This window comes from Etheostoma spectabile, chromosome 9 (assembly GCF_008692095.1).
Source record: "Etheostoma spectabile isolate EspeVRDwgs_2016 chromosome 9, UIUC_Espe_1.0, whole genome shotgun sequence".
Lineage (NCBI taxonomy): Eukaryota > Metazoa > Chordata > Actinopteri > Perciformes > Percidae > Etheostoma > Etheostoma spectabile.
In genome coordinates this window covers 21,916,511-21,927,314 of record NC_045741.1, presented here as the reverse complement: position 1 = coordinate 21,927,314, position 10,804 = coordinate 21,916,511, and the positions used below count along the sequence as shown (strand labels likewise).

The following is a 10,804-nucleotide window of genomic DNA, read 5'->3' as shown; positions in this document are numbered from 1 at the left end:
TCACTAGTTTTTAGTTTTTATAGGTCTTCACTAGTAGGCCACGCTGCTCCGCCCACTCTTCAGACACTACACACACAGTTTATTGTCATAGTGGTGCAGGAAAAGGAAGCAGGAAGTCAAGTTTATTAAGTTTATTTCTACTTTTACATTTAAAGGAAACGTAACATTTTTTCTCTCAGAATAATGCAATTATCTTCTTCTTTTCTTCTTTACATATGTGAAACCGGATGTCACACAGTAGCTTTAAAGTTTATGGTTGTGGATGCTCTTCAGGTAAAAAGTAGCCTTGTAGATAAAGTAGAGCCAAGGCATTTAAAAACCTTAAAAAAAAACTATCCAAATAAACTAAAGTCTTCTTAGATAAATTTAGAATATCCCTTTTTCTTAATTAGATAAAATATGTCATATGCTCTTATTTAATTCTTCTTTCTGATCATCTGCTAGATAAATAGCCTTATAGATTTGTTGGTGATGTTTGGCAATTCTTTGCTCATCTCTCTGTCCAGCCAAGCAGAGATCGACAGCTTCTTTGAGACCAACAGCGTTCAACACTTGGCTCTGATCTTCGAGGACACTAAATCCTACATCGGGCGAGAGGTAATGGGTCACGTTTCCACCAACCTGAGCTGTGTGTTTGTTTCTCCTCATGAATATTATTTATTTTTGTGCATCAGGAGAGATAAGCTTTCAGAAATACTAAATCTAGTTTCTCTCTGACCGTCTTAAGCTGTTGTAATGTTTGACTGGAAATTATTTCACATCACAGATAAACATGACATATGTTGAAATATAAAGATCTTAAGTTGAAGTGTGTGCATGTGTGTTCTTCAGGTAACCCTGGACTTGTTACAGTACGAGAACGTCGCAGTGCGGAGAGTCCTGAGCACTGAGGAAGGTCTGGTAACCAAACTAGGAGTGACTGAGTTTCCATCCTGCTACCTTTATTCTCCTCAAGGCAACTTTACCAGACTCAGAGTGTGAGTATCTGTGCACTCTTTAACTTCCACTGCATTATACAGTGCTATGCCATTCATAACTACAGTATTTTTAGCCTGACAATATTTGGCAGCTTGCATTAAAATTATAAGAAAATTAGTGCAAAGATATGCCAAATTTAAGATTCTGTGTTCTTTTCAAAGAAACATGTATTGTGCAGTATAGAGATTTATGATGATGATAATAATAATTGTTGTTTTCTACATTTTAATTGTATATGTATCCCTAATGGTAATATTAGAAAACAGATTTGTTACACCAGTCCATGAAGGCTTTTATACTGTATTTGCTTTTCCCACAGTCAGGTCTTTCCCTGCTAAAGGATGTGGTGTGTTTATATTTCAAGTGTCAGTAACTGTTGTTTTTTTTAGACAAATTACAAAGACCAAATAGTTAGCATTAACGTTATATTCCAAACAGATCGCTACTAACTAAGAAAAATAAAGCCACACAGGCCGGCGTGGAGGGCAGTCTACATTTATTAAACATTGTGAACTGCGGGACTTGTTTGTCTCTCTCCACCACAACCTAAACATCTGTCACCATAGATATGCCTTACTTAACCTTTTATTTATATTGAATAATTTACCAGATAACATGTTTTTATTTTTTTTATTAAGTCATTGTAATTGATTAAACCCACCGTATTTCCTGTCCCGTCTTACCATAATGGTGAGAGAGGTTACACCCTTATTATGCCTTTGGCTCATGAGGTTTGGTGACCTTGTAATTTCAGCATAGCTCTCTCCAACTTCCACCTAAACAGAGGTCTAATTAGCCAGAATAAGTGAAAACACATGTGTGGTTGCGCAGGACAGAACTTGAATTTATACACTGGAGTGTTTCCCCTGTTCTGTGGCGTTGCACTAACAACAAGGGGCACAGAAGAATCAAGTCAGCGCTGGGTCAGACTCGCTGTCTGGAGGTTTTATTGTGCATTGCCTTTCCCCACTAGCTGGTTTGGAACAATGCATGCAAATAGAGGAGGCCAAATTGTGGTTGTGCCAAACGGTAACAACCGACGCCTCCAACATGACATAACAGTGCATTCAGCTTGAGCTTGAGTAAGTGAAGTACAGAACAATACACATCAGAAAAACAATGTTGTTACTGTTCTGAATGTGTTTTTCTATCCACCATTCGATTTGTAGGGCTAACATTTTTAATAGCAAGTGGATGGATGTGATATGTGAAGCTGTGAGGCTATTGCAACATAAACTGTTTATGTATAGTTCTTGTATGCTCTGTACTCGGTACATATTGATCGTTTTGTAAATATCCAAATAACATCTCTAACTTTTTACAGTAATTTCTATTTAGCTTGATCTGAAATAAACAAACCAAGTTTATTTTCCCTTGGTTCCTGTTGTTCCACAGGCGACAACTTTGCTTTCTGCCACAAACCTTCATCGTGTGCTCATTATCTGAACCCTATTCATGAGAATGCTTTTAAACATCTGGCCTCTTAATGGGATCAGAGCATCAAATTCGCTCCCATTATTCACTATCATAAAGCAGCGCTGATCATTCCTCACCCTGCAAATTCATCTGCTGTTTCTGCCTCTTTGTTTGGCTGTTTCAATAACTTGGCATGCAAAGAGGACTCTTTTTAGTTGACAAATGCAAAAAGGAAATGATTTATTGCTGATTTATTTATTCATCCTCCATCTCTCCCCTTCCAACCCCCCTCATCTCCATCACTGTACAGAGGGGAGGTTTTTTAATTTCTTGCATGAAAACAATGTCATTGCTTTTCTGGCTTCACCTGCCAAACAAGCCCCAGCCGCACACAGCGACAGATGGCCTCCCATCATCGCTGAATGTCTGATTGATCCTGGGAGAGGCTTGCGTGTGCATGTGCGCGCGTGCGCATGCGTGTGCGTGTGTGTGTCACATCCGTCATGCATGTAATGTGTGCTGGTCCCAGGTGAAAGCATTCTCTCCCAGCCCACCCTGATGCCTGCCCGCCGGCCCTGGGGATCACTGGATGAATGGCTCTCCCTCCACATCTGTACACTCCCACCAGACACACAGGTGTAATTGAGTCCCTGGCTGGTGTGAGTGAGCGTGGGCCCAGAGTATCCATCCACTTTATTACCATCCTGTTCCTGTTTTTTACGATACTCTCTTTCTGTCTCTGCCCTACTCTCTCTCTGTCTCTGACTCTCTGTCTCTCTCTCTCTCTCTCAGAGAGAGAAAGAGAGAGAGAGAGAGAGAGAGAGAGAGAATTAATGGCTGTTGCAGGGTTATCACATATAGCTAAAAATTTAGCGATCTCTCTTAGTTCCATGCTACTCTGGCACCATCTGCTCAGTATTTAAAATGCATTCCCGTAAGTGTATAAAATATATGGCCACAAAGAAATACAGGTCATAAAACAATTTTTATGGAAGTGGACTGAAAACAGACTGAAACAAAAGGTTCAAATAAAAAAACTGTGCATTTGTTTCAGGTTCCTTGCAGAATAAAGCTATGCTCTTTCGTATTGCTGTACAAAGTGGGTTACATGTACACTATATGGCCAAAAGTGTACAGTCAAACACGTGATTGTTGTTGATTGATCTCGTTCCAATCTTTGGGCATTAACATTGTGCAATAACAGCCACCATTCTTCAATGAAGGCTTTATACAAGATTTTGGAACATGGCTACAGAGATTTGCTCCCATTCAGCCACAAGAGCATTAGTGTGTTCGGCCACTGATGTTAAGTGATAAGGTCTGGGTTTTCAGTTGATCAGAAAGTGTTAGATGGGTCAAATTCTTTCAAACCAAACTGGAAAATGTTTATTTCTGGACCTTCTTTGTGCATGGGATCATTGTAATGTTTTACCAGGAAAGCAAGAGAGGGGTGTCATTCATTCGTATTTATTATACAGGAAAGTTAGAAAAAGTAACATTCCATTACAATGTAAAAAAACGGGCCTGACTCAGTTTAAAAACTGGTTTTCAGAAGGTTCCTGTTCTGCAGAAACATAAAACATGGTCCAGCACGTCAGGACAGACATTACTACAAGACATAAATATGGAAAGATAAAATTTAGACAACTAAAACAACAATACAGTTACATAAGGACAAAGACATTTATACAAGACATCAGCTGGGCTAGACAAATACGGACATTGCAAACAAGGCTTGGACAATACATGAACAAATTAATTAATGCGTGCAAGTGTAACTGTTAAGAAGGAGCTGTTTGTATGCCTTTTTGAAATATGTGATGGATGATAGAGTTCTGATGTGATACGGAATGTCATTCCAAATCTTGGTAGATGTATAAAAAAAATATTTCTGACCAAAGTTGTTTTTGTATGGGGGAACTGGGGTAAGTGCCTGTGAGACCGACCTGGTGAGGCGACCTGGTCTCACGTGTGTCGGAAAAAAAATGCAACAAGTGCTGGTAAAGTGGTGCTTTGAATCTGAAAATAAAATGCAATTGCGTGGCTGTTTTATAAAGTTTTCATAAGTCAAAGCCGTATGTGTCCACATGCGTTTGTGCATATAGTCTATGTTGGGTGAATTAAAGGTCAGTTTCACCTGTCCTTCTCTCCCTCAGCAACATAGAGGCTCGTACTTTCTACTCTTACACCCTCCAGAGGCTGCCGGGGGTGGTGCGGTCAGGGAAGCCTCTACCGGTCACCCCAGACGTCCTCACCAACAGCACAGAGGAGCCGTGGAGACCCTTCAACAGGTATGAACAATACATGCGGCTCTATCTTTTTGTATGCTCATTCTTATTATTTGTTGACATAAAGTGTGTGATTGTGTGCCCAGGTCCAGGGTGTACTTGGCAGACCTGGAGTCCACGCTGCACTACTCGCTGCGTGTGGAGGTAGCTGCCCATACCCTCATCAAAGGAGATGCCCTGACTTCTCTCAAGAAGTACATCTCTGTCCTTGCAAAGGTAAAGTTAGCAGATAAATCAATGTACACACACAATATACATTGATTATGGCTCATTATTTTATAATATTTAGATTTTTTTCAATGTTTATTCAAAAACGTAAAAATTGCAGACCACATCATTAACACAAAAATTTTAAGGTAAAATACCAGATTTCAAAAAATAATGTTGCTGTGCGGAACATGCTGTATTTAATTAATTCATTGTTTTCTCATTTATGAGTATTCTGTCGTTTAATAAGCAGCTCATTCACTTTTCCCCTCATTTTACTCTTCTCTTTCTGTTATTGGAAACGTTTTCATAGCTGTCTTTGTCACCAGGGGACAGAGGATTGATAACTATGGGGATCAGGAAAGACAACACATTTTTGCTTCATAGGGAAAATAAAATCTGTTTAAACTGAGTTGTTTCTATAAAAAAAAGTATAACGAACATCCAGTCAGAAATGTGTAGTTACGGGGCGGCCTTTAGCTCACCCAGTAAGAGCGTTTGCCCCATATTGGCTGAGTCCAAATCCGACCTGCTGCCCTTTGATGCTTGTCATCCCCCATCTCTCTCCCACTTTCCAGTCTGTCTACTATCACTATAATAAAGGGGGGGGACGACAAAAAACAATCTTTAAAAGAAATGTGTAGTTACAGCAGGTCACCACTAGATGGAGAGTTAGACAGCAGAATGTCTGCTCACATTTTAGATTGGAGCTGCTGTTTCGCAGAATTTAGCTCAAGGTCCTCTTCATAACATGTTTTTGTTCCTTTAGAATCCATAAGAGTATTTTGCAAATTTAGTTAATTAATTGTTTTGTTAAATTCACTTTTGTTTTTTGCCTTGTACACACGCTACTGAAAGCAGAAGTGGATGCCATTGACTAGAGCAGGAGGACAAACACTCTCTCGAGTATTGTTGACCCTCTTCATGTTGGCTCTCAGGGGGATTAAAGCGTGGCTGCCACCCACAGGCTTTATGCAGACACAGACACTAGTCCTCCTCCTCTTCTTTCCCCTCCTCTGTTCTCCACATGCAACTATTTGCTATTTGGGGTTTCACACAAGCATTTCTGTATGTGCCAAGCCTCTGTGGTCCACCCCACCCCCCGTCCTCACCTCTTCCATTTTCCAACTTATTCAATCAGTCAGTTTATAGATTATGTTTATATTTTATAGTCATAGTTCATATTTAATCTACTGCAATGTTCAATCCCTGCACTTTTTGCTTTTGCACAAAGTCTACCATAGTGCCTTACCTTATCATGGTCATTGCATTTCTGTGAGTTATTTTTATTCTTATGTATGTGTGATATATGTGTTTGTTGTGTTATGGTTGTCTTGCTACTAGATGCCTAAAATTTCCTTTGGGATGAATAAAGTATCTATCTATCTATCTATCTATCTATCTATCTATCTATCTATCTATCTAAAGGATAAATATTTCTTTTTATACTTTTTTTTTTTATCCAGGGTCTCACGTTTGTTTGATTTATCAACCTTTATTTACATACTTTTCCCCACTTTCTTTTTCCATTACTGATCACATGCTCCCTTGTTCCCTCGTTTCCTCACTGAAGGGTGCCAGCCAGGAAAACATGTTGTGATGATGAGGCCTGACCTGCTAGCCTTGTCCCTATTGGCTACGCACCAGGCTGTCTCACTGCCCTAGTCTGCCACCAATCTCCCTGATTATATCTCACTCTCTAGGGAGGCGTTGTAGCAAGCATGCGTACGTGCGTGTGTGTGTGTGGCACTGAGGCCTCCCATTAGCTCCAGTTTGTTTAGTCAATAGTGGCAGGTCCCAGTGGTATTTTTAGCTTGTCCCCCTACCATGACGGACCAGCCGCTCAGCAGGGCTTTGTGTAGCTGAGGAGGTCGTCATTGTTGCAGCTGACTTCCCCTTATTGTTGTTTGACTGAGCGAGCTTCGCTACAAAGAGGCCGAATCCTTTGAGTCAGTTAGCTTGTTAAGAACAGTTAATGTAAGAAAAGCAATTGTGAAACTAGAGGTTTGGGATGAGAGTGGATAGACTGACAGAAAATGCTTACAGGTGCATTTGGAAAAGCAAACCCATATTTAATGACTACATTGTTATATCAAGTTACATAGAATGCAGTTTAAATGCTAAATATAAGACAATTAAATGTAAAACTCTGACACCGGAATTCCCTGCATGAGTCATGTGATTAGATTAGAGTGAAAGTGACTCATGATGTCCAGACCACAGTGCCGAGTGCCATCACTTTACACTGGTGACACATTTCCTCGATCATGACACAGTTTTGAACTTTTACCAAACGGAATATTTAGTGCAGAGTGTATTTGCATACTTGAGGGTTGTCTTTGCATGGATGATATTGTGTGGGCTTGCCATTATGCATGTGTATAGTGGCTGAAACTAATTATTATTTTCATTGTTGATTAATCTGTTGATTAATTATTTTCTTGATTAATCATTTAAACTCTAAAACGTCATTGCTTTTTTGGCGGACTAACAGTCCTAAACCCAAAATGTTTTTTGCTATAGAGTTTACTTAATGAAACACAAGAAAAAATCACATATTCACCATTGAGAAGCTGGAAACATATTTGGTATTTTTGCTGGAAAATCGCTTTTGTACAACTTGAGGAAAAGCAATGTCTGTGTGAAAATGAATATGTATTTATGTCCTTCATGTATTCTTTTTAGTTTATACCCTGACCTAAAAAAAAATACACTGTTTGGTCCAAGAATTGTTTTTCCATGAATTGTTTGTTTCTTTCCAATCCACAATCATCCCATCATTTTATCTTTAGCCAAACATGTAAACATGGTGGATGTTGGCTTTTTTTTCATCTTTTTTTGTTGTTGCACCCGGTCATAATATTACTAGATTTACTGTCTTGTCAGGAGGCTGAAGCCGGATTTATGAAGCCTCTACATGTATGTGAGGATTAAAAAATTGGATCTTGGGAAGCATGAGAGCATTACAGCGAGGTTTTTAAGGATTACACCTCTATCCTGCTTTTCTTGAAAGAAGCCCTTCAGCCTATAGGGGACAGAGGGGCAGGGGAATAAAACAAAGAATTAAGAGGGGGGCTTTGGTCTAAACAGACCCAGGCTTCGCCCTTCTCACGCCACGGCTCAGGAACACCTATATTACCAAAGATGCTCTCTTTTATAACCAACTGTCCATGTAATGTATCATAATAAGCAATTCAACAAAAATGTTGATTCTTTTGGCTTTTTTCAGTAGGTTCCTCTCGGTGACAAATTTTTTAAAGTATTTGTGTGTAACGGTGAGGCAGCTGTTTGCCTGTTTTCCACTCTGTGGCACGTGTCTGCAGCGTCCCCCCATGCTTCCCTAGTGGATAGAAGTTAGATTATTACCAAGGGGCCTCAACACTGTCTTCTGCCCCGTGCCTGGCCTGGTCTGTCCTGTTGCAGCCAACAGATGCCTCCCTCTCGGGACCCTCACCACAAGGAGCTTGCGGTTTCTCAAGTGCTGCTGATACTAATCGGATCAGGGATGACATATTGCCAGGGTGAAGGGGATTGTCATGGTCCAACTGGGATGGGGGCAGGAGGGATACAGGTTTAAAGGAGGGGATGTGCATGCTTGTGTGTTTTGTCAAGATAGAGAGAACAAATGCAGAAGGAGATGTCTAGTAGAGGTGATAAAATTGGTGTTTACAGTTTTACTACTAGGTATTCCCAATACTGAATTTGATCAGTAAAGATCCATTTTTAGTTTTTGTGTCACTGTGATGTTTGTTGTCGATGAATCATCTAAAACGAGCATCACTATTTTCTCTCGTAATTACATTTTAAACACTGTTTCCAAGAGTGAGTATTCATGAAGGAGAGAAGTGTGCTGTAAGTACATGTAATACATGGAAAACAGGCAGTATTATTTTTGGTATAACATTTTAAAACTTCTTTTCTGTTGCACTTCTGTTCTACTGTAAATCTGTTAAATTAAAGCTTTAGTGCGTAACTTTTAGATCTTAATGAACGTCCGTTACATTCAAGCCATTGCCAAATGAGTTGCTACAAAGCTAATTAAGACTATCAGCTCCACTCAACACTCTCTGTATGTACAGAAGATTCTGTCGTCTGGTGACTTTTGTGGGCAGAAACTCGAGTGAAAATAATTATCTCATCTGAAGAGTCCTCCGTGGTTACTAGCAACTGCATGGGGGGGGGCATGCACGATCACGTAGGCTTGTATCATGTGGATGCGCCGACACTGTTGCTGTCATTACTTTGATTTCCTCATGGGGGAGACAGAAACTACGCACTATAGCTTTATATTTATACTGTCTCACTGTCGCCTGAATGTGTATGCTGTCAATTGACCTATCTTTTCTTTATTGCCTGTCACTGTTTTTGGCATATGATAGATCAATATATCAGTGAAATACATTTGACATCATTGATCAAGGCTAGGGAGTCTGACAGGGAGAATAAGAGAAAGGGAAATTAATGTGTTTTTATATATATATATATATATATATATATATATATAGTGATGAAGCAGAGCAAGACAAACTGACTAATATATGACTACATAAATATTGTTTGTTGTAAAAATAAAATTATAAAGATGAACATTTGAGTTTAAAGGTGATCCCCAGACCCAGAGATCTCATGAATAGTGTTGCTTTGGTGATGCAGAGTTAAACCCATTTGTGAGAAACACCTGCGTTTTCTCTTCTGGTTAAATTCATATGGCTGTTTAATGAGCTTTTCTGAGCGGTTGGCATCCGGACCCCAGATCCAGGCCTAAACCTATTAGATCTCTTTTCCTGCAGTGAGCAGCACACATGACAGGCCTTTGTCTGCCCTTTGCAACTTTGTGTGTGTGTGTGTGTGTGTGTGTGTGTGTGTGTGTGTGTGTGTGTGTGTGTGTGTGTGTGTGTGTGTGTGTGTGTGTGTGTGTGTGTGTGTGTGTGTGTGTGTGTGTGTGTGTGTGTGTGTGTGTGTGTGTGTGTGTGTGTGTGTGTGTGTGATGATTTATGATCAGTAAGGATTTATAAAACAGTTGTTTCTGTTAATTATTTATTGGGCCATGTTGTTGCTGTCACCAATATTGTGTGTGTTGGATGTTGAAGTAGTGCACATCTCATTTCTATTATTTTTTATTGAGAACCACATAGTATCACCAGTTTTCACAACCATTTTTGGACTGACACCTCTATTTATTTTAAATGACCAGTATACTTGTGATTGACTGTGATTTTTAATTATGCAAGGCAGCTGCTTATGTATTGCTTATATTGTTAACTTGAATGGTCCAGTACAAACAAATATGTTGAAATCCAGCTGTTTTTGCACAGTGACAGTTTTCTGCAGGCCAAGTTGATTAATGTTGGAAGGCGCTGCATGGAGTCAAGAGTGCTCCATTGCAGAGGGAAGGATGCAGAACAGAGCAGGACTCTGTCGGCCTTGGACAAGGAGGTTTAAGCAAATCACTGGGGGTCTGGTTAAGTAGTCAGGGTGTAACCCACAGATCCTGTTAGAGGGTGATGAATAGTCGGCTGAGCCTTGGTCTGAAAAGTGTGTGTGTGTGTGTGCGTGTGAGCATGCGTGCGTGTGGAAGATGGTCAGTGTATGCAGGTTTATTTAGTTTAACAAATGGAGGAAGCCAATTTAAAAAGACTCAGTGATGCAAATCGTGAAGGTCCACATGTTGGATGACGCAAGCTCTCTGTCATCTGCTTACTCTTTTTTTCTGGTATTTGTTTTCCTCATGCACTTTGACAAGAGCTATGGTTAAACAAATTGTTGAGTGATGCTTTTACCTTATGTTGTTCAAAAATCAGTAAAACAAACAAAGTAGAACTGCAACAGTTAGTCAATAATCTTAGACAATTACTTGGCTAATATTTTAATAATGAAACAGTGGTTTTAGTCATTTCTTTAAAGCAAAAATGCCA

General features: G+C 39.7%; 1 protein-coding gene across 2 annotated transcripts in view; it reads left to right on the top strand.

Annotated features, from left to right (window-relative positions):
- Positions 1–10,804, top strand: part of qsox1 (quiescin Q6 sulfhydryl oxidase 1) — a 30,910-nt gene that overhangs the window by 4,053 nt on the left and 16,053 nt on the right. For both annotated transcript variants that reach the window (XM_032525633.1, XM_032525632.1), the window contains exons 5-8: positions 507–597; positions 832–977; positions 4,551–4,685; positions 4,769–4,898. In XM_032525633.1, the coding sequence (XP_032381524.1) occupies positions 507–597; positions 832–977; positions 4,551–4,685; positions 4,769–4,898 (502 nt within the window). The remainder of the gene's footprint in view (positions 1–506; positions 598–831; positions 978–4,550; positions 4,686–4,768; positions 4,899–10,804) is intronic.